General features: G+C 39.8%; 1 protein-coding gene across 4 annotated transcripts in view; it reads right to left on the bottom strand.

The window, feature by feature from the left end:
- Window positions 1-22,859, bottom strand: part of KDM2A (lysine demethylase 2A) — a 91,179-nt gene extending 68,320 nt beyond the window's left edge. Inside the window, exons 1-2 of one of the 4 annotated variants that reach the window (XM_052661610.1) lie at window positions 22,602-22,859; window positions 21,252-21,375 (exon numbers count right to left, since the gene is read on the bottom strand). In XM_052661610.1, coding sequence (XP_052517570.1) covers window positions 21,252-21,293 — 42 coding nt within the window. In that variant the 5' untranslated portion in view covers window positions 21,294-21,375; window positions 22,602-22,859. Of the gene's footprint in view, window positions 1-3,189; window positions 3,311-14,480; window positions 14,508-15,993; window positions 16,120-21,251; window positions 21,376-22,601 lie in introns of those variants that run through there. The other 3 variants (XM_052661611.1, XM_052661613.1, XM_052661612.1) reach the window with 3 other exon arrangements.
- Between the last annotated feature and the right edge of the window lie 646 nt (window positions 22,860-23,505).

Here is a 23,505-nt window from a genome sequence, read left to right as displayed (position 1 = left end):
TCAGTCGTGTCCGACTCTTAGAGACCCCATGGACTGCAGCACACCAGGCTCCTCCGTCAAGAGCACTGGAGTGGGCTGCCAGTGCCTTCTCCGCTAGGTCCATCTATGTTGCTATAAATGGCATTATTTCATTCTTTTTTTGGCCAGGCCAAGCAGATTGTGGGATCTCAGTTCCCCAACCAAGGACTGAACCTGCGACACAACAGTGAAAACACTGAATCCTCATCACAAGAGCAGGAGAAGGCAATGGCACCCCACTCCAGTACTCTTGCCTGGAAAATCCCACGGACAGAGGAGCCTGGTGGGCTGCAATCCTCGTGGTCGCTAAGAGTCAGACAGGACTTCACTTTCACTTTTCACTTTCATGCACGGGAGAAAGAAATGGCAACCCACTCCAGTGTTCTTGCCTGGAGAATCCCAGGGACGGGGGAGCCTGGTCGGCTGCCGTCTATGGGGTCGCAGAGTCGCACACGACTAAAGCGACTTAGCAGCAGCAGCAGCAGCAGCAGCAGCAGCAGCAGCAGCAGCAGCAGCAGCAGCAGCAGCACAAGAGCCCCGTTATGTCCTTCTTTTTACGGCTGAGTAGTGCTCCACTGCATGCATGCACCACATCATCTTCAGACATTCCGCGGGATGTTCAGGTCGTTTCCCTGTCTTGGTTACCATGGACAGTGCTGCTGTAAACACTGGGGTGCGTTTCTCTTTTTGAATTACAGTTTCCTCTGGATATATGCCCAGGAGCGAGGCTGCTGGATTATATGGCAACTCTTTTTAGTTTGTTAAGGAACCACCATATTGTTTTCCAAAGTAGCTGCACCAATTTACATTCCACAGGTGTGTATTTTGTTGCCCACTTACTCGCAAACCATCTGAGAATAAGTTGTATATATGAAGTCCCTTTACTCCTAAATACTTAAGCATGTATTTCCTAAAAATAAGGATTTTTTTCTACCAAACCATAGAACAGCTGTCAGAGATAACTTGTTCTTAAGGAATAAAAGATGGAATCAATGCCTGCTGTTCAATGTCAAAGATAGCAGCTGTGAAATGTATAAATGAGTTTTTCAGATGTAGTATCTTTCAGGCAATTATATAGTTTAAACTTTCTGTTTAAGACACTGTCAACAGTAAAAGTAAATGAATAAAAGTAAAGTAAATGGATAAAAAAAACTCCCTAAAGCTAGTCAAATATTCAATTAAGTTTTAATACTCCCTAGTCTGTAGGGAATAAAAATAAATTTTCATAATCTTCCCTTTAACATGTTACAATCCTTCAGGTACTCAGCAATCACAAGTGGAGCATCTTAACACTACACAAAAATGTTAAATTAAATACACTATAGGGTTAAGAATACAGTAAAAAAAAAAAAAAAACACTTGTCACTAGTAGATAAAGAGAGAATTCTATATAATCAAATTCATTATATCTTTAATCATCTCCCATGCGCCATACATTATTAATATTCTGATAAATAAAACTGTAATGGTTCCTGCCTTCAGAATCTAGAGTAAGTGAAAAGACAATCAGGGTATTATTTGCTATGACAGCAGAAAAATCTACTGTTAAAGAAATAGGGAGAAGACGTACCTTACCTGCAGGAAAAGATGTCAAAATTTCCCCAAAGGATGAAACATAGAAGCTGAAATCTGAATGATAAATTAAATTCAAGAGAGGAAGAAAAGAATTACATATGCAAAGGCCCCAAAGTTAAAGAGGACACAGAGCTTTAAAGAAAGTAGCTGAGTACAGTATCATTTTCAGGTAATGGGAAACAGAAATGGAGAATATGGTGTGACGGAAAGAAATTCAACCTGAAAGAAAAAGACCTGGTTTCCAAGCTTGCTCTATTAGTTGTATAACTTTAGGACAAGTCATTTTACCTCTCTGGGCCTCTACTTCCTAATGAGCAAAATGAGGACACTACCATATTCCCCTTCAAAGCGTCATCTCAAAAATCAAGTTTTAAAAAGCATGTTACAAAAAGAAAAAAAAGATTTTAAAAATTCTGTTTACCAAAATATACTATTAAGAAAATAAAATGATTAAGTCACAAACTTTTGCAAAAAAATATTTGCAGCACATTAAGAGTCTAACAAAGGATTTGCATCCAAATATGTTGTTTTGTTGTTGTTTAGCCATTTAGGTAACTGTGTCCAACTCTCTGCGACTCAATGCACTGCAGCCTGCCAGGCTCCTCAGTCCATGGGATTTCCCGGGCGAGAATACTTGAGTGGGTTGCCATTTCCTTCTCCAGGGGATTTTCCCAACCCAGGGATCGAACCCAGGTCTCCTGCACTGGCAGGGCGGGTGGATTCTCTACCACTGAGCCACCAGGGAAGCCCCATCCAAAAACAAAAAGAACTACAAATCAACAATTAAAAGATGAACAAACCAATAAAAAAAGGGGGGCGGGTGAAAGACTGAACACTTTTTTCAAAGAAAATACACAAATGCCTAATAAGCACATGAGAAGGTGCTCAACAAGACTAGTTATCAGAGAAATACAAATTGTAATCATGAGATACTCCTTCACACTCATTAGAATGGCTAATGTCAAAAATGTTGGCTAGGGGACTTTCCTGGTGATCCAGTGTTTAAGCCTGTGCTCTCAATGCAGGGGGCAAAGGTTCAACTCCTGTTGGGGGCACTAAGATCCCAAACACTGCATGGCATGAACAAAAAGTGTTGGCAAAGATATGGAGCAAAATGAAGATCTCACACGCTGCTGGCAGAAGCATATAACGGAACAGCACTTTAAAGGTACACAGACATTTGCCATATGATCCAGCAACTGCTCCTTTGTATTTCCTCAAGAAAAAATGAAAACATGTCCATATCAAGACTTACAAGAATATTTACCACAGCCTTATTCGCAATAGCCAAAAACAAAGCCACCTAAATGTCCAATCAAAAGAATAAACAAATTATGGTACGTAAGGACAATGGAATATATTCAGCAATAAAAAGGAAAAAACTATGGAAACACATGGACAAATCTCAAAAACATAATGTTACGTGAAAGAAGCCCCTCAGAGAAGAGCAAATGCTATGATTCTATATTTATGAAGACTGGCAAATTTAGTCTATGGTGACAGAAGTGAGCTACAGGGACAGAAGAGGCCACTAAAGACAAAGGGACACAAGGGAATTTTCCATGAAGACAGAAATGTTACACTGTGAAAACTCACCAAACTCAACATAAGACCTGTATATTTTACTGTATTTTAAATATTTACGTATCTCAATTTAAAAAATAACATGGGCATGAAATCAGCACAATCCAGAAAGTAGGAAATTCTATAGGACAAGTAGCCAGATCTTTCTACAAGAAAAAGAAAAGGGGGAAACAGTGACTTAGAGGTTAAGAGAGGCTTTAAACACATCAACCATGCACAACACGTGGGCGGACCTTCTCTGACTCCCGACTCAAACAAACCAATCATTAAAAAAAAGGGGAGAGACAGTCATTAGGAAAATCTGAACAATGAAGATATTAAGAAGCTGTTCATTTACTGAGACACCAGTAATATGCTTTTAAAGCCTCCATATTACAGAGCAACATAGATAAATCTCCAAACGTCGCGTGCAACAAGCCAGACACAAAATACACATTCCAAAGTTCAAAATCGAGTAAAACTAAATGAAAGCCCTAGAAGTCTTGACTGGAAAAGAAAAGCGAGTTAGTGTTTGGGAGGGGCATGAGCAAACTTCTGAGGCGTCAGCAGCTCCAAATCTGGACGAGTGATGGTTACAAGAGGACTCATTCTGCGAGCATGCACTGGACTAGAAGCTAATGTTTTATGTTCTTTTCTGTAGGTGTTTCATACGTCACAAATAATAAGTTTTACTAAAATTCAGATATACATAACTGACGTATGTTACAGATGAAATAAATTACTCAAATAAAAGTATCTGGGATTTCATTTAAAATAATTATGAGGGAGCAGAGGATACGGATGAGAGACTTCCATGTGCTGATAACTGCTGTAGCTGGGAATGGGTATAGGGGAATACATCCACTATTATTTATTTTGCGTATGTTTAAATTTTTTCACAGTTTTTAAAAAATGTTCATAACTTTAACTACTGTACTTCTAGGAATGATAAGGATATACCCAGAAACATTTTAAAAAAAATTAAGTTCACCACTTTTTCTTTTTGGCCGCATTGTAGAGCATGCAGGATCTTAGTTCCCTGATTAGGGATTGAACCCGCAGCCCTAGTAGGAAGTGGAAGCACAGGTTCTTAACCACTGGGCTGCCAGAGAAGTCCCTGCACTTTTATTTTCAATATTCCCCAAATGTTCGATAACAGAGAAAAGGGCAAATAAACTATAGGAAATCACAGTCTACCTTTAGTCAATGAAAACTTTAATAAGAATTTTTAGTGACTGGAAAATGATTATGATAAAGTTAAAAAGCAAGATATAAAATGGTATCAAGCATAATCCCAGCTACACAGAAATACTTTTATGCATGGGGAAAAAAAACTGGAAGGAGATATGTTAAAATAGTAATGATGGTTAAGTTTAAGATTATGAATGATTTTCCTGTACTTTTCACAGCCAGCATGTGTAACTTTTATCAGTCGACAAGGTAAAATCCTTTAAACATGTTCCTCATTCACTTACCCAAAATACGGATTCTATCAATGCTGAGGGAAGAAAGCAAAAACACTAACAAATTGTGGAAGAGTCATCATCATCAGCATTACATTCCAAAAGACTGATCAATATTGGAAAAGGTAAAACAAAATTTTACCCATGGGAAAATCTTATTTGAATTTTTCTCAAGTTTTTGTATTATTTTTGTATTTAATTATAATGTTAATAGGAATCTAATTATCAAATTATAGATTACTGATTAGTTGTACTGTGGGACTAATTAGTCCCACAGTACAACTAATCAATAAACTATTTTTAGGATGTAATAGTATACAAAAAAGCACTGTCCCAAAAGAACAAAAAAGTATACAAAAAAGCACTGTGCCTTTTCAGAAATTGAACAGAGCCTATTTCACAGGTAAGCAAGCCACTGTGTCTAGTTTAAAGTCCTGTGGCAATGAGCCTTTCAGACACTTGTGAAATGAACAGACAGGTTTTGATTCAAATGGTCAGCTTGTCATTCTTTTGCCATTAGTGCTTTCACAGAAGTCAATGAATTTGACTAATATGAGTGGGCATATGTAAGTCATTTCAATAGTTATGATCATAGAAGAGGATTTGAGAAATTTTAGCCAATAGTTTTTAGTTTTCAGATGGATCTTAGAACTAAGTCATCAAATTAAGGAGCTGTGTACAGGTGACTGGGCTTCCCAGGTGGCCAATGCAAGAGGCATAAGAGACATGGGTTCGATCCCTGTGTCGGGAAGATCCCCTGGAGGAGGAAATGGCAACCCACTCCAGTATTCTCGCCTGCAGAATCCCATGGACAGAGGAGCCTGGCAGGCTACAGTCCATGGGACTGCACAGAGAGCGACTTAGCATGCACGCATCCAGGTGATCAGAAAACTCTCAGTCTATAAAAAATGAGAGAAGGCTGTTCTTACACAGGAAAGACCAAAAGGCCTAGAGATGTGATGCCTTCCCAGATCTAAAACTACCACCACCACCCACTTGACATCTGATCATAGCACTATAAATTCCTTTTACCCAGTGAAAGCAGAGCTTGTTGGCTCATGGATGGTAACTGAGAGTTCCTCACATCTCCACCCTGACTTAAGACGGCCAAGTATCAACAAAGCTTTTCCCAAATGTGCTGTTAGAATGGCCACACGGATTCCATGAAGGGAGAAACTCAAGAAATATAATTTAGTTAGAACTACAAAAATTTTTAATAAAGTTTCTCCACAGAATTTTAAAAACAGAATTTGAAATAATTTTGTATCATATATGGAGAACTGGTTTAAAAAATTAAATAAGGAACAAGAAGTTGGATGTTTCCATGTTTTCCACAATAAAATGTTTGGGACAGTTCCCAATGCTTTCATAAATGACAGAGAAGATAATACAGAGTAATATTTCAAACAGAGTGGGATAAACTGAGAAAAGGGCTTAAGCCATGTGAATGAGCATAATATTATTAACCTTTGATTTAGGCAAGTTAAAAGCAGAAAGCCTACAGGAAAATTAAGTAATCCACATAGTAATTAAAATATAATGGTTGTAGACTAGTTTCACCTAATAAAAGTCATCCCAATACATGCTGGTACCTCACGACACTAGCCCGGAATCTCTGATAGGGTTCTTTACAGAAGAGACCCGAGAAATAATTGATTATTTAAATATGCTACTGTAGACATAAAGACTAACAGATTAGTCACTCAGGCACATCTGACTCTGCGACCCCATGGGCTATAATTCATCAGGCTCCTCTGTCCATGGAATACTCCAGGCAAGAATATTGGAGTGGGTGGCCATTCCCTTCTCCAGGGGATCTTCCCAACCCAGGGATCAAACCCAGGTCTCCTGCACTGCCAGCAGATTCTTTACCATCTGAGCCACCAGGGAAGCCCAAGGACTAATACAAACATACCAAAATTACATTCTTACCTTTGCAAAAACCCATGTATTCTCTTTCAATGAGTGACACACCCAACAACTGGGAACAAGAACAAGCCAAGAACTCAGGGGTCATCTTCCTCTCCAAGGGCATCTAATAGGATCATCAAGTTCCACCAACTCTGTCCTAAACTATCTTGACTCAGTCACTTCTCCATGTCCATTCTTGGTACCAAGGCTTGGTTATCACTTCTTTCTAAGCTATTATAGTAAATTCTTATCTGATTTACTTTCCTCTGCAATTCTTCCCTCACTAGTCTATCCACCAGGACACCCTCCCAGGGCGGTCTTTCTAAAGCAGATACCATCAAGTATTCCCGTGTTTCTAGTTTCTGTCATGTCTCCTCACTGCCTATTGCATAAGGTACAATCAACTTAACGGGATTCAGGCTCTTCTGATCGCGGATCCTCTCCGGGCTGCGTCTGCTGCAGCGCTGAAGCACTGGCAATGCTGTAGTGCTGTTCCCTGTTTCTTTGCCTGTCAACATGCTGGTTCCTCTGCTTGGAATTTCCTTCCTCATCCTCTGGCTTCTTGAACAACCTTAACGTCCCAATATCCAGTTAGTTTACCTCCACTTTTAAGACTTTGTTTCCTCAGTCATACCCTCCTTTCTCGTCTCTTTACTTTATACCTCCTAAATCTCATTTATCACAGCAGAGCACCATTCTGTGTCCTCCTGACTACGAGGACAAGATACAGATACTCGTTTCTGTATCCCCAACACATGCATTAAACATCAGCAGTACACACAACAATGTTTGTTGAATAAATAAAAAAATGAGCAAAAGACCAAAAAGAACAAAACTTCTGAACCTACAACAATTCTTACAGTTTCGAAAACCACACTAAGAAGCAGTTAAACAGGTAGAAAAGACTTAGAGAAAGACAATTACAAAAAGTAAAGAAAGAAAGAAAAAAAGCAACTTCCATGTAAGGAAAGATGAAAGAAAACAAGCTTCTTCAATTTACAGAGTATGAGATGGGTAATAACTAAAGGTAAAGTTACTATGTATAAAATAAATAAGCAACAAAGATATATTGTACAGCGCAGGGAAATACAGCCATTGTTTTGTAATAAACTTAAATGGAGTATAATCTATAAAAATATTGACTCTCACACACACAAAAAGCACAAAAGATAAATGGAACAAACATGATATCCTTTACTAAATGCTGGAAGTGTGCAACCAGGTATACTAAAAAGAGTTCTTTTCAGGAACTCTATTATTTAATTTAACAGAGAGTAAACTGAAACTTAAGGCAGTAAGCCAAAACAACAATGGTGGAAGCAGACCACATGGAAAAGCACTTAGCATATGCCAAGCACAAAATATGCATCTGACATGGGCTATTATTATGGTTTCCAATAGTCAAGTGTGCAACTCCCTCTACAGGAAGCAAATGAGTATCAACAATAATCAGTACCTTTCAGTCCACAGCAACATCTCGTTGCAGGTAACAGAGAGGCAAACATCTATTACCAAGAGAGCTCCTTGTTACAGGAAGTAAATACAGTCCCTCAGCATCCACATGGGATTTGTTTTAGGAACTCGCTTACCCTCTACCCGTGCCACTGGAAACCAAATTCCACTGATACTCAAGCTCCTTATAAAATCGTGTAGTATTTGCATATTATCTATGCACATCCTCCCATGTACTTTGAACCATCTCTCGATTACCTATTACAACACTATACAAATGATTATAAATATGATGTAAATGCTATGTAAGTAGGTGCCAGCATAGCAAATTCAAGGTTTGCTTTTTCAAACTTTCAATTTCCCCCCGGATATTTTCAATCCATGGTTGGTTGAATCCATGGATGCAGGCTGCGGGAACAGTGGGCTGACTGTATGTGTATCTATTGCAGAAACAGTAGCCTTTACGTTTTGATGCTTCTTATTCTGCCAACCACTCACTAGAGTCGGCCCAAGAAAAGCCTGTACTGTATCTTTCCCTTCTTTTAATCACTCTTTTAAGGAGAATCTTCCACTGATAGAAAGCATGTATGCATGCTAGATGCATACACACAGATATGAGCATATACACACACTCATTCTTTGTTTTGTGCAAGCACCAGTCTTCAAATACTTCTCAATCTACTGCCTCTGATTCAAAAACCTCACCGCTTAGCTACTACTAGTTTAGAAAAACGTCCTCAAAGTCAACTGGTAGGAAACACATATGAAGAAAAGTTTTAAAAATAACTTTAAGTTATAAAGTTTAAATAAAGGTAATTAACTCTAATTTCTTTTTGAATGAAGAGAAAAAAAGACTGCTAAAATAACTCTAGCACTTCTCTTTACCATCGGTCAGAATCACTTGGCAGACTTGTCGAAACAAGTCTGGGTCCATTCCAGTTTCTGATTCAGTTAAGTTTGGGTTTAGGACCTGGGAATCTGCATTTCTAATAATCTCCCAGATGACATGGTCATCTGGATCACACTTTGAAAACAACTGCTTTAAACTATTTGAAATGAGAAAGACCTTGCAGATGAATAAAACAAAGCTGAGATAACTGATAGATATCTGATATATATCATATCGTAGAGATTCACATATAAAAGTTATATTTATATTATGTCTCCTATGTGTGCAAAAGTATTGTCTAAAAAAAATGAATATACCTTAATTTCAAAATATTGCTAAAAACAATGCTAACAATGCTGACATTGTCAGCTAACAATGCTGACAATGCAGAGTTGTTATAAATCTTCAACCTGTAAAAACTGTAATATTTGCAAAACGCAATAAAACGAAGCAGACATCCAGGCAGTCTTTAGCAACTGATTAAATATAGAGAGTAACAGAGAAAGGAGTAACAGTTTATAATGCCGTTAACAAAAAATGCAGTGGTCTCTTCCATCTTAAAACAAAACATAACAAACATTCAAGAGAACATCCTCTGGACCCTACACTTGTAGCTAATGACCTGCTCCCCTTCTCTTCACAGCCAAACTTCTCTAAACTTCTCTTCATTCATTCACGGTCTGTTTCATCTCACATCTATTTTGAAGAATGCCTTTTTCCCTCAAATGCCACCGAAACTCCTGTTTTAAAAGTCTCCAGTAACCTCTATGTTGCCAAATCCAACAGCAATCTCAGTCTTCAGTATACTCAGCCTCTAAGGAGCAACCACTTCAGCTTACCATTCCCTCCTCTTTGAAACACTATCAGTGTGAAGAATACAAACTGGAGTCAGACAAACCTGGATTCAAAAACTAACTTCTCCGGTGGCTACTTAGTGGTCTTAAGCAAATTATATAGTCCCTTCTTGGGTCATTTCCCTGATCTATAAAAGAGAGATAATAAAAGCACCTACTTCACACATTTGCAAGCATTAAATGAGTAAAAATACACTAATGCTTAGAACAGTGCCTGATAATCACAGGGCACCACAGTCCCTTGGCTTCCAAGGCACCACTACTTTTGATTTTCCTCATATTGCTCTGGTCCCTCTTTCTCTCCCTCTTTGCAAGTCACTCCCAGTCTGAAGTGCAGTTAAAGTGAAAACTGCTCAGTCTTGTCCAACTTTTTGAGACTCCATGTACTATACAGTCCATGAAATTCTCCAGGCCAGAATATTGGAGTGGGTAGCCTTTCCCTTCTTCAAAGGATCTTCCCAAGCCAGGCATCAAACCCAGGTCTCCCGCACTGCAGCTGAGCCAGGAGGGAAGTCCATGTGTGAACTACCACGCATGAGACCCTGCTGTATGCTAATAAGCTCTTCTTAAAGCCCAAAATGGGCCTTAAAGCCCAAAATGGGCCTTCCTTTGTGGCTCAGATGGGGAAGAATCTGTCTGCAATGAAGGAAACCTGGGTTCAATCCCTGGGTCAGGAAGATCCCCTGAAGAAGGAAATGGCAACCCATTCCAGTATCCTTGCCTGGAAAATCCCATGGAATGAGAGCTTGGCAGGCTACATATAGTCCATGGGGTCGCAAAGAGTCAGACACGAGCTACTAACACTAACTAAAGCCCAGAACCACAGCCAGTAACCTGCTCAACGGTTCTACCATGACGTCTCATGGATACTTCACCCGCAATCTATCCAAACTTACTCAAAACTGAATGTAAGCTCTTCCCTTCAATCTCCAAACCTGCTCTTCCTTCAGAGTGACTTGTATCTCAGTAAAAGGACTCCAGCACAAACCATTCACACGAGAAAAACTTGGGAGTATATGTTTGTATATACCCATTAACTGTGCCCTTCATACAACCAACGAACCAAAGTCCTTTGACTCTATTATAATTCCACTGTCAGCCTCTCAAGTATACTAGCATTTTATCCTACCTAAACTGTTTTCATTCCAATCCCAAAGAAAGGCAATGCCAAAGAATGTTCAAACTACCACACAATTGCACTCATCTCACATACTAGCAAAGTAATGCTCAAAATTCTCCAAGTCCGGCTTCAACAGTACGTGAACTTCCAGATGCTCAACCTGGATTTAGAAAAGGCAGAGGAACCAGAGATCAAATTGCCAATATCCGCTGAATCATCAAAAAAGCAAGAGAGTTCCAGAAAAACATCTACTTCTGCTTTATTGACTATGCCAAAGTCTTTGACCATGTGGATCACAACAAACTGTGCAAAATTCTGGAAGAGATGGGAATACCAGACCACCTGACCTGCCTCCTGAGAAATCTGTATGCAGGTCAAGAAGCAACAATTAGAACTGGACATGGAACAACAGACTGGTTCCAAATCGGGAAAGGAGTACGTCAAGGCTGTATACTGTCATTCTGCTTATTTAATTTATATGCAGAGTACATCATGAGAAACGCTGGACTGGCTGAAGCACAAGCTGGAGTCGAAGATGGCCGGGAGAAATATCAATAACCTCAGATATGCAGATGACACCACCCTTATGGCAGAAAGTGAAGAGGAACTTAAAGAGCCTCTTGATGAAAGTGAAAGAGAGTGAAAAGGTTGGCTTAAAGCTCAACATTCAAAAACTAAGATCATGGCATCCGGTCCCATCACTTCATGGCAGACAGATGGGGAAACAGTGGAAACAGTGAGAGACTTTACTTTTTTAGGCTCCAAAATCACTGCAGATGGTGACTGCAGCCATGAAATTAAAAGATGCTTACTCCCTGGAAGGAAAGTTTTGACCAACCTAGATAGCATATTAAAAAGCAGAGACATTACTTTGCTGACAAAGGTTCATCTAGTCAAAGCTATGGTTTTTCCAGTAGTTATGTATGGGTATGAGAACTGGACTATAAAAAAAGCTGAGCACCAAAGAATTAATGCTTTTGAACTGCGGTGTTGGAAAAGACTCTTCATAGTTCCTTGGACTGCAAGATCCAAGCAGTCAATCCTAAAGGAAATCAGTTCTGAATATTCATTGGAAGGACTGATGCTGAAGCTGATTTGGCCACTTGATGTGAAGAACTAACTGGAAAAAACCCTGATGTGGGAAAGACTAAAGGCGGGAGAAGGGGACGACAGAAGAGATGGCTGGACAGAGGAGATGGTTGGATGGCATCACCGACTCAATGGACATGAGTTTGAATAAGTTCCGGGAGTTGGTGATGGACAGGGAAGCCTGGTGTGCTGCAGTCTGAGGGGTCGCAAAGAGTCGGACACGTCTAAGCAGCTGAATTGAACCACAGTTTCCATCGGTCTCACCAAATCCATTCTTGTCTCTCCCGATCCTTTCTCTACACGGCAGCTACTGATACTAGTCTACTGATACTAGCATGTTATACTCCTCTGCAGCATTCACAATAAAGCCCTACTGGACCCCTGATAACCTTGTCAAGATTTTAATTGTCTCCACCATTCACTTCTCTCCAGTTACACTGTTCTTTCTGGTTTTATTTGGTTGGCAGGTTCCTCAAACATGTCAGATTCCTTTCAACTTCGCCAGGGTGGTGGGGGAGAGGCGGGGGCTTTGCTTATGATAATCACTTCTCCCTTTTGCCTGGTTACCTCATGGTCAGCCTTCAGGTGTCAGCTTTAAAAGCTTTCTCAAGAAAAGGTGTTCTCTAATGCATGCTGGCACTCTTGAAGCTTAGATTACGTCACTCTATTATACACCTTCATTGCATCCTATATTTATCTTTATAGTCCTTTGTGTAACTATAACTAACATCACTAGCATTAAGTATTTAATATCTGACTTCCCTAACACTGTAATCTTGTGAAAGAAGGACCATGCCTCTCTGGCTCATCACTGTATCCCAAGTGCTCTGCCTGGTGTGTGACATGTGGTTAAGTGCTTGAAACATTTTCTCATTTCTTTTTATTTTATTATTATTATTTTTTTAATTTTTATTTTTACTTTATTTTGCTTTACAATACTGTATTGGTCTTGCCATACATTGACATGAATCCGCCACGGGTGTATCTGAGTTCCCAATCCTGAACCCCCCTCCCACCTCCCACCCCAAGAACTTGAACTTCACAAGACTGGCTCCGCATCACTCAGATCTCAGTTACAAAACACCATCTTCTCAGGGAGCCTTTAACCCAAGCTCAAGGAGTGATCCCCACACTACAAGTATTTCATCCCCCCTCTTAATTTCTTCAAAGTATCCAGCACTACCTGAAACCACAGTTATTTGGAAGTTCTAAAAAAGCAAGGCCCAAGTTAAGTGTCTGACACAGATTAAGCATTCAGCAAACATTTAAGTGAATGAATCTCCTGAATGAAAAAAGATGACTTGGAGAACATCCTAAATAGCAAAACATTTACAAGCTCTACTCCGACGAAGCTCAAGAAGAGGCAATGTGTCTTAGACTGCCTTCTGTGGATCCCGGCTCTTTCCCTACTTAGCTGTATGCATGCTCAGTCGCTCAGTCGTCTGTGTCTCTCTGCAACCCCGTGAGCTGTGGCCTGCCAGGTTCCTCTGTCCACAGGATTCTTCAGGCAAGAATCCTGGAGTAGGCTGCCATTCCCTTCTCCAGGATCTTCCTGACCCAAGGACTGAACCCGGTCTCCTGCACTGCAGGCGGATTCTTTACTGTCTGAGCCACTGGCTCAGCTTATTTGGCTTTATAACCTCTGGTAAGTTACTTAACTGTACTATCCCTCAGTTTCCAAACCAGAAAATGGGAATCATAGAACCTACCTCAAGGGGTTGTTGAAAATTAACTTAGTTAATATGTGTAAAATGCCAGTACTAAGCACACAATATACACTCAATTAATGTATACTATTATCTATCAGATAGGACTTTTTCCCTCTGTTTCAGATATACATGGTGACTTTTCCTTTATCTCATCCACCCAAAAAGCGCCCCTTTTGGTTTTTTTTTCTTTTGCACACTGTGCAACTCCAATGGCATCTTTTTTTTTTTTTTTTCCCAGTGGCATCATCCACAAAGTTTAAGAAATGTGAATGATACCTTCTGGAATTGTGTAACATGGCAGCACCATCCCCATTTCCTAGCAACTCCCAGAATTGTAATTATCAAAACAATAAGATGACCAAAAGTCAAAAAATAGAAATGTACTTTGGAAATGATTAAAATACTACAAAACAAGCACTATATTTACAAATCTCATTCTCTCGAAGTTACTGTCAAAAAAAGGAAGGGCTGGCTAGATGACACAAAAAAGTTTTGACACAAAAGCATTTGTAACTTCTGTGATCCAGGGATATAAGGAAATGAATAAGGTTGGGGCTACCTTAAATTCACACTGAGGGCCACAACCAGTTCATCAGATTGTTTCTCAGGAAGGGCCATGGGTTATTCAGCCACAGGTTAATAAACAATATTTCAATATTCGCTCGTGTCAATACCACACCTTTTATCTTTTTTTTCTATTCTTCAAAGAGAGTATCAAAATATTTATTGTAACTTTATTATTGATCTCAAGACATGAGTATTTACTTTGGTTACCCACATTAGCTGATCTTAGAATACGTAAGTGACATGAAAGTTGCTCAGTGGTGTCCAACTCACTGTGATCCCATGGGCTGTAGCCTGACAGGCTCCTCTGTCCATGGAATTCTCCAGGTAAGAATACTAGAGTGGGTAGCTGCTCCCTTCTCCAGGAGAATCTTCCTAACCCAGGTCTCCCACATTGCAAGGTGGATTCTTTACCATCTGAGCGACCAGGGAGTAAGTTAAAAGGAGTAATAAAGAAATCTGCAACTAGGTTGAGGGCTTGTCATGACCATGAAGCCACTTCTGTGAAAATTCAACAACAAAAACACCATTTCATGCTTATTTGGGCAAAGCCCTAAAAAATGGAATCTGAGATGATTTCAAGATTTTCCGCGTTGGACTTAAACCTTTAAGATTAACAGAAGATAATCAGGATGGAGACCCAGAAACCACTGACTGAATCTCTCTTTAAATCTGAATTTTCAAACTCCCACTATTAACACTGGATAATTCTCTGTTATAGGAAATGTTTAATGAAATGTTTTAACAGCATCCTTAGTCTCTACTCACTAAAATACTAGCAGTACACCCCTAGTCTGACAATCAAAAATGTCTCCAGATATTGCCAAATGTCCCCCTTGACAGGGCAAAAATCAACCCCAGCTGAGAATCTCTGCTTTAAATAAATCTGTCCCAACTCTCTAAAATATCCACCAGTATTCTCACCTCCCTCTTTTAAAAACCCTCCCACTGATCTTCCTAATAATCAAGATCATCCCAGAGCCCACCTTAATTCATTTGTCTTTGCCTCCAGAATCCTCAGAATTCACTCAGCAGTACAACTCCCTCAATAGCAGGTCAGTTCTCTTGTTTAAAACTAGAGTTGGTAATGCAGTTTGTACAAAGATTCTGGGCTCATGATCCCCAGTCAAGCATTCTTTTCCATCAAAATACACTGCCATCCATCAGACAGCAGGTTTTGTCAGTCCTTCATTGCCCAAGTGTCTTGCTTCTATCCTTCCTTTTCATTTCTACTATCTACACCCCAGAGTGGTGGTTCTGAAACTTCTGCACGCATCAAAACCACCTGGCTTGTTAAAAAACACAGGCCGCTGGGCCCCAACCCCAAAGTTTCTGATCCAGCAAGAATGAGGCAAAGTCCAAGAATAAGCATTTCTAAGCAGCTCCCAGATTCGCAGATAAGGTCTACCTTGCTGGTAAGGGGACCACAGTTTGAGAACCACTGCACTTGAGTGCGGTACCTATCACCTCAAGAGGTAATCTATTTCAATCTTCTTTCAGACACCTTCCTGACATAAAACTACAAAAATATTACTCCGAAAACACCACTCTGATCAAATTAGTGCACAATTAAAAACAAACCATAACTTCAGTGGCTCTCTATTTTTCATACCGGGCTTTCATAATTGTTTAAAATGTGTTCCCTACATTATCAACAGTACCTCCCAAAACAAATCTTCTACTTCCTATTAACTTAACAGCTTATCAGACCCCCCACTCCATAGAAAGGCTTATGCTATCTTTACCTTCTGCAAGGCCACCCTCTTCCCTCCTCCTCTCTACCTACCTGCAGGAGGCCTTCCTTCACCACTGTATTTGTCAAAACCACTGGTTTGGTCACTATCTGCTGCCTTTTATCTTTATGCTTTAAGTTTTTACCAAGTACTCACAGATAGAGAAAACCCCCAAGAACCTAAAATTTAAAACAGAAAACAATGATATGAGTGACATGCATGAATAAAAGGCTTGACATATATACAAACTACACAAATATTGCTATTTTAATAGACCAAGTGCAGTAAGTTCAGAATTGACAAAAAATGAAAGAACACACTCACTTTTAAGAAACATGATCAAATGTTGGCTGTCAAGTATTTGTAGCCATCTCATTTAGGATGTTAAGTAGTTACATTAACTACTTAAAAGAAATTGCAAAAGTAGCCTCAAAAAAAGATAAACTACTCAGTTTACAACTTCCTACAACAGGAGTACCTATTTGTTTTCTGTATGAAATACACTGCAAGAGAGATGATAAGGAATGAAAGGAAAAACAGGGTTCAAGGTCTGGCTCCACCCCTTATCAACTTTGTGATCCTGGTCAAGTCAAGGCAGCTCCCTAGGCCTCTATTTCCATAATAAAAACATTAAGGTTTAAAATTATACCATCTATCTTACAGAGTTGTTTTGAGGATTAAACAGGGTAATGTGTTTGAAAGAACCTGGCCTAGTACCTAACACATGATAAATGTTTACTGAATTTTAACCTCTGTTTTGCACAATGCAAAAACACAGTATTATCCCAAAAGTGAGACCAAGAGAGCAAATTAATAAAACTTGACTAAGGACGTCCATTCCCCAAGAGGAAAAATAAAGAGAGACATAAAATAAGAATGTTATGTCCCTCTGCATGGTATATACCAAATGTATCCATTCCCCAACTTAATAGTCAAAACCAAGACTTGATATTAACACAACCACCATCACTTTCAACTTCACAACCGTAAGCTTGTCTTAAAAGTCAGCAAAAACCTTAACACAGAAGATTTAACAGGATTTGAGGGAGAACTTAAAATTCAGACTGAGCTTTTACAGTTAACTAATATTTTCTTATTTTAGTAGCCTAAATACTATAAATGTGTTCATGTGTGCCAAACGGTTTTCATTTGTTAGAGCTTAGGCATTCTGGTTCTTCTGTATATACTACAGAACCCAAAACCCCAATAGTGTGTTCATCCCTGTACACCAAACTCTCCTCCATTCTTGGTCTCTTCCTAGCAGTCAAGAAAACTCATAGAAAAGAAAAGTATTTATGAGGGGTTTCCGCAATATCAACAAATACTTACTGAGCATTTTCTATATATTGCAGACTGAGAGTACTTTCTTCTCTCTTTTTGAGGCTACTTATTAAGTACTTTCTATGTGTCAGGCACTATTCAAAGCATCTAGTAGATACCACAAACAAAAACTGTCCCAAATCTCAAGGAGCTTATACTCTAATGGAGATATATGCACAAACAAACTTAAGTATGATAGTGATGAGTGTTCAGCAAAATAAAACAAGTAATAGGGCTTAAATACAGCCCTCATTCTGTATTTGGGTCCTCAAAATATAGGTCACTGTGGAAGACTGATGCTTAAGTATAAAAAATTAGCTCCCTCATCATCTGCATTTTGAATACCAAAAACAGGCATTAAGATTTTCCTATATTACTAGGAAAGAGACTGCAACAATGTACTCTTTCACCAATAGAGACTGACAGTTAAGTCTAATGAAATAATTATAAATGAGCAAATTCATCAATTTACACCATGCTATAATTTTTTAAATTGTTAAGCTATGGGAAAAAAAATGGCTTAAAATTAGGTTTTTGTGTTGCCTGGTCTATTCCTGGCTAGAAAAACCTTACAGAGGGTACATTCAAAGTGGGACTGTTTGTAAAAGAGTGAATCTGTTCATTCATTGCTCCTGAATCGGGGGATACAATTTTAAGGATAACCCAAAGAAAGGTGAGAATATCATAAGGGCTTGGTGCCCTCAGTTTCCTACAACAGATAAATGATTCAGCTACTTCAGAGAATCATATATAAGGCACAGTAACAGGATTGAGCATCCAATAGTGTAATAACATCCTTTAGAAAATCTCTTAATTTCATCATCAAGATTGACAAGCAAGCTGAACTCTCAAGTAAATCAGCATCTTTCCCTTCAGATAACAGTACTAGCTTAAGTCAAGAGAAAAAAGTATTCAGAAACAAAAGAGAAAAAAATATAACTTCTTTTACCCTGAAGCATACTGCCTGAAGTATAATGTCTTTGCTTTCTTTTTACACTAATTTAGTCATTCATTTGTTTCTACAGTTGCCTTTGGCAGGGGCTAGTGAATTTTTTCCATACCAAATGTACCTACACCTTACTCATTTACTTTAATGCACATTATTTCGCCCTTGACTTTCTATGCAATAGCAAGAACTACTCAGAATTGGTGTGACTTCAAAAACCTAAAAGATCATCAACTACAACTGCTAAGGATTTAACTAATATCTTAGACTAAGAAACTCTAAAATACTATGTAGAACATTCCTTGTAAATGAACACTTAAATATACATGGCTGTGACAAGCATTCAAAACTGCTCCAACACTTTGGCTCCTGAAACCAAATTAAGGAACAAAAGTTCCATAATTAATACCTGACAATGTTTCTCAGTAAGGTCCTACATCCAAATTACTAGAAATACAGAAATAAATCATCTTTACCTCAGGACACAAACAACCACCCATCACCAAAACTGAAGGTTCTATTCCTCTCACTTTAATACCTCCTTAGGGATGTCAACTTGCCATGGAGAGTATCTGGCTTTCTTCTAGAAATCTATACACAAAACTACTAATATTTTCATTAAAAACAAAATATTTTCATTAAAAACATACATACCATCTTCAGAAGTGTAATTCTCCTCCACAAATACTAGTTTGACAAAAGAAAAGCCAATTTTTAAAAACCATCTCTGATTTTTTAAAAGATGACTTGTCACAAAGATGATATCAACATCATAAAGTTATCTCACCAAATCCAAGTCAGTTAAAAGCATTAAAGAGGATCTATTCAATCATGAATAATACATATTCTTATTAGTAGTAAGGATACAACTTTTTTCTTTTTTTTAAGATACGTGAAAGGTTCTCAATATAAAGAAGTCTTGTTCCAACATGAGTCTGGACTCAGACTGTTAATACTGGTACTACATTTTCTCTCCCAAGAAGCTGTTTTGAAGATATGTCACAGAGGGACTACCATTTAGATTCTGTCCTCTAAACCAATGTGGAAGTAAAAGCCGGTTAACACTATAATCAATATACTAGGTGATTCAATTCAATTTGACAAACATATAGCATGAAACCAAACTTTAATCATAAAGCCAAGGCAGTATACCTGTCATTTATTCTCTTTCAAACTTTATGTTCCATGGCCAGTAACTGCAAAGCAAAACTAAATTCTATACTCTGACCTACTTTAAAGAGACACAGTGTTATAACTACTGTAAAAATTAGCCTTTATGTCTTCATGTTAGTCTTAAAATTCCTCAAATAACTAATACAGAATTCTGTAATGTAAGTGTCTGACACAGTGCCATTAAGAGCTCGGTAGGCACACTGCCACTCAAATAAGCCACCAACATCATATCAAAAGTTATGTTAGGGAAGGGATTTACACTTCAGATATAATTTTGTCATTTAATTTTGAAAAGGAAAACAAAACATCAGTCACTCTAAACTCCAAGATTATTACCCAAAATTATAAGAAAGATTCTCCCAAAATATGTGCTTTATCCTCTTACACAACACTTTTACAAAATCACAAACCAGAAGGAAAAATATGCTACATAAAGAAAGGTTAATGTGTGCAACAGGGAGCAATCATTTTACAATTAAAAAAAAAAAAACTTACCAGGACAAAAATCACACTTACCACTACCTTTCTACCTTGTTAAAAAATGTGGAAACTAGTTTTGAAAGACTAGATCCCAAGATCTCTTATTTACAGAACAGCTCAGCAATCCTACCAGCTGACACAATAAAAATGAATTTCAAATAGCAGTAACTAACGGGGAAAGTTTTGCAGCATCTTCTTTCTTTTCCCAAAGAAAAATTGAACTCAAGAAATGTCAGAACAAAAAATAAATCCTAAATGTACAAAATTCCACTAATGATATACTTTATTTATAAAAGTTGGAGATAAAGAATTATAATCTCAACACAGATTGGTAAGGTTTACCAGAACATTATTGTCTACTGGACATATTAATACTTGCCAACATACACCACACCTTTCCAACAGTCACATTAAGGGGATGGGGGAGGGGGGAAAACAGCCTATTCTCAGAGAGTCTGGAGATCAACAAAAAAGCTTTAAAGAATCATTTTTTTCCCTCCAGATTCAATCTAAAATGCAGAGCCAAGTAAAACCAGCATAAATTCCTTTAGTTAATCTTCTAAGTCTTTCAGTTCACCAAATTTACATAATACAGACAGTTCTGTGGCTTTCCTCATTCCCCACTCTACAAACATAAATTCAAAATTCTGAAATGAATATATGGTGAGTATTAATAAAGCTCTCTTTGATGAAGAAAAACAAAAATCAAATTCTTTAACTCCAGCAGGGAAACCCTGAGAAGAAAACAGGGCCTAAATGACAAAGTATCCACATGCAGACACAAGCCAATTCCCTCCAAATCATTACTAAGTAGAAATTTATTTCCATAAGAGATCACATACATCCCTCCCAAAATACAAAATATAGAACTTTATCAGCATCCAGTATTCTACCTTCTCTTAATCAATACCCTTGAACACTATCCATGTTGATTTGTGTTTAAAAAAGAAACAAAACACCTTAGTTCTACTCCCCAGCTCAAAGCCACAGATCTTGGTACACCATAATCAAAGAAAAAAATTATACAGAACTACCCTTCCTCAAATAGCTTTGCCCCTAAAATTTACATTCTAATCTAAATCAGTTAGATTTATTACAATTTCAGTATTTTGAGATTAGGAATCCTTGTCACACTGTAATTCACAAAATCTTCTGATTTACAATCGTTTTGGCAGAAGTTAAAGGCTACCTATAAATTCATTTCCAAATAGGATGACTATTAGGGCTGTAACTACTTGGCCTAAAACCCACATGAGATATTATCTTCCCTCCTCCTCTAGGGCAGAGAAAAGCCACCTGAAAAGTTTTAATCACAGTATGTTCACAAATGGAAACAAAATAGTTATTCTGCTTCAAAATTGAAGGGGAAAAAAAAGGCAAGTAAATACTAACCAATCTCTGGCTGTAACGAATCCTTTCTTCTTCGGGTTCCATCTCTCACTCTTCTGTTGAAATTACAGAAAGAAACCACTCCAGGGCTGCCTTCCTCTTCCTCCTTAGGAACCAGATTGCAACACTGAAGAACAATGATAGGAGCAGAGATGAGAACTCATCCTCGAATTCAAGCTTTTTTTCCTTGGAATGAAGTATTTAGGATATGTGTAAGTTAAAAGTTTTCCTAAGAAACCGGGTTCCTCTTCATCAGTTTGGGAACTCTCAGCTTTGGGGCAAGTGGTTCCAAACCAAGATCAACAATCACATTACAACTGTCTGAGGCCTACAGGCAAAAGATGGTTTCAGTTCCTTAAAGTCGGGCTACACCACTTGTTTCTCCCCACAGGATTACCATAGGCAAGGCTCCCCTTCATTGGCAACATTAGCAAAAAAAAAAAAAAAAAAAAGCCGCAGCGGGGGAGGGGGGAGCGGGGGCGGGTAGGACTTTTCTCTCCTAGAGCTGACCAGGTAAATCAGCCACTGAACTAATCCAGATCCTAACCGAAATAGTTCTCTTTCACCCGTAATTAGAAACTAAAGAAAAGGACAGACTAACTACATAAAGAGAACAAGAAATGAGGATTGAAATGAAGACTCCAAAACAATTTCCTATACACCTCTAGTAAAATCCGTATACAGTCGTCACCGTCCTTCCTAAACTCCCAGGATCTTTTCATTTCCAAACCAACCCTCCACCCCAACACAAGATGCGTACAACTCTGAAACAAATTCAAGAGAGTTGCAAATCAGAAACAAAAATTGATCAGCTCTTTCTGTTTAAAGTAATCAGATATTTTACTTAGACATATAAGTCAAATTCATCTTTTCCAAACATTAAAGACCGATTTGCGCGACGGTCGATCCCTAATACCAAGGTTTTTCTTTTTCTTAAATAATTCTCAGGGATAATGGCTTCCACAGAGAATGCAGGGGTTTTTTTTCTTTTTTGTAACTACATTATGGCCACGTTAAAAGCATCCTTTCAAAACTGCTACGAGACCCGAGGACCCGATGACACAGTTTGCAATAGCAGTTCGTGGCAGAGCCCTCCTGGAAGAAGCCGTCGCCCCAAGTCGGGAGGCAAACCGTGTTTGCACCCCCTGGACGAGGACAGCCCGGGCTTGGGAACAGTCAGGGCCAGAAAAGAAAAAAATGGCAAATCTCGCCGGGTTCCCCCCGGGAAAGGCGTTTCAATGGTTCGTTCACCCATCAGAAAAATAGAAACTTTACATTAAGTCTTTAGATAACACAACAAACCAAAACTTCCAAAGGGGGAGGGGGGTAAACGATAGGAGGGGGAAATCTCACCGGGGATTTTGCTCGTGAGTTCTTGTCCAAGTGAGAAGTGAAAGATTCCAAAAACTGAGAGGAAAAAATTAAATCCCAAACGTCGTCTTCGGTTTTTTTCCGTGGATCAATCCAATATCCAGAGGGTCAAGAGCGACCCGGAAAAGAGAGGAAACAGTTGCTGAATCAAACCTCCTCTTCTGGCTTTGGAAACCGGGAGTCGGAGGCGTCACGAGAGGGGAGCGCGACCCCTCGGCGCCGAGCCCGGGGCGCCCCCGCCTCCCCCGGGCGGCGGTCAGCAGCCCGAGCGCAAGCCCCGGACCAGCCCCGGCCGCGGGGAGCGCCCTCTTCGCCGTGCCCTCGGCAAGCAGCCGCTCGGCCGCCTCCAGAGCCCGGGAGCGACGACCGATCAGCTGAGACCGGCCGACCCGAGGCTGCCCGCGCCGCCCCGGCCCCCCGGAACGCGGGCCCCGGCCCCGGGGGGCGGAGAGGGCGGGCGCGGCGCGGCGCGCCGGGCTGGGGGCCCCGGGTCCCCTCGCGTCTCCCCCTCAGCCCGAGCTCCGCGCTGCGGGACGAGCCCCCGGCTACTCCCCAGTCGCAGAGGAAGGATTCCGGGGGATGGGCCCCCTTGGCGTTGCCCCTCCTCCCGGAGCGCCCCCTGCCCAGGATAGACAGAGCGGCGACAGGCCCAGCCGCTGGGAAGGTGCTCTGGGAGCCGCAGCCGCCGCCGCCGCTGCCGCCGCCGCCGGGGAGGGGTGTTGTTTCCCTCACACAGGAGGAGCCGCTGAAGCAGCCGCCGCCATTTTGAACCCGTCAGACTCTCACATACACACAGCTCCTCCGCGGCGCACTGCGCAGGCGCCGCCTCCCCACCCCTCCTTCAGCTCGCCTCTTCAGCCCCCACCCCCCTTCAAGCCTCTCTTCG

The sequence above is a fragment of the Budorcas taxicolor genome, chromosome 25 (assembly GCF_023091745.1).
Source record: "Budorcas taxicolor isolate Tak-1 chromosome 25, Takin1.1, whole genome shotgun sequence".
Classification (NCBI taxonomy): Eukaryota; Metazoa; Chordata; class Mammalia; order Artiodactyla; family Bovidae; genus Budorcas; species Budorcas taxicolor.
The sequence above is the reverse complement of the archived record's forward strand: the minus strand, read 5'-3'. Positions and strand labels throughout refer to the sequence as shown.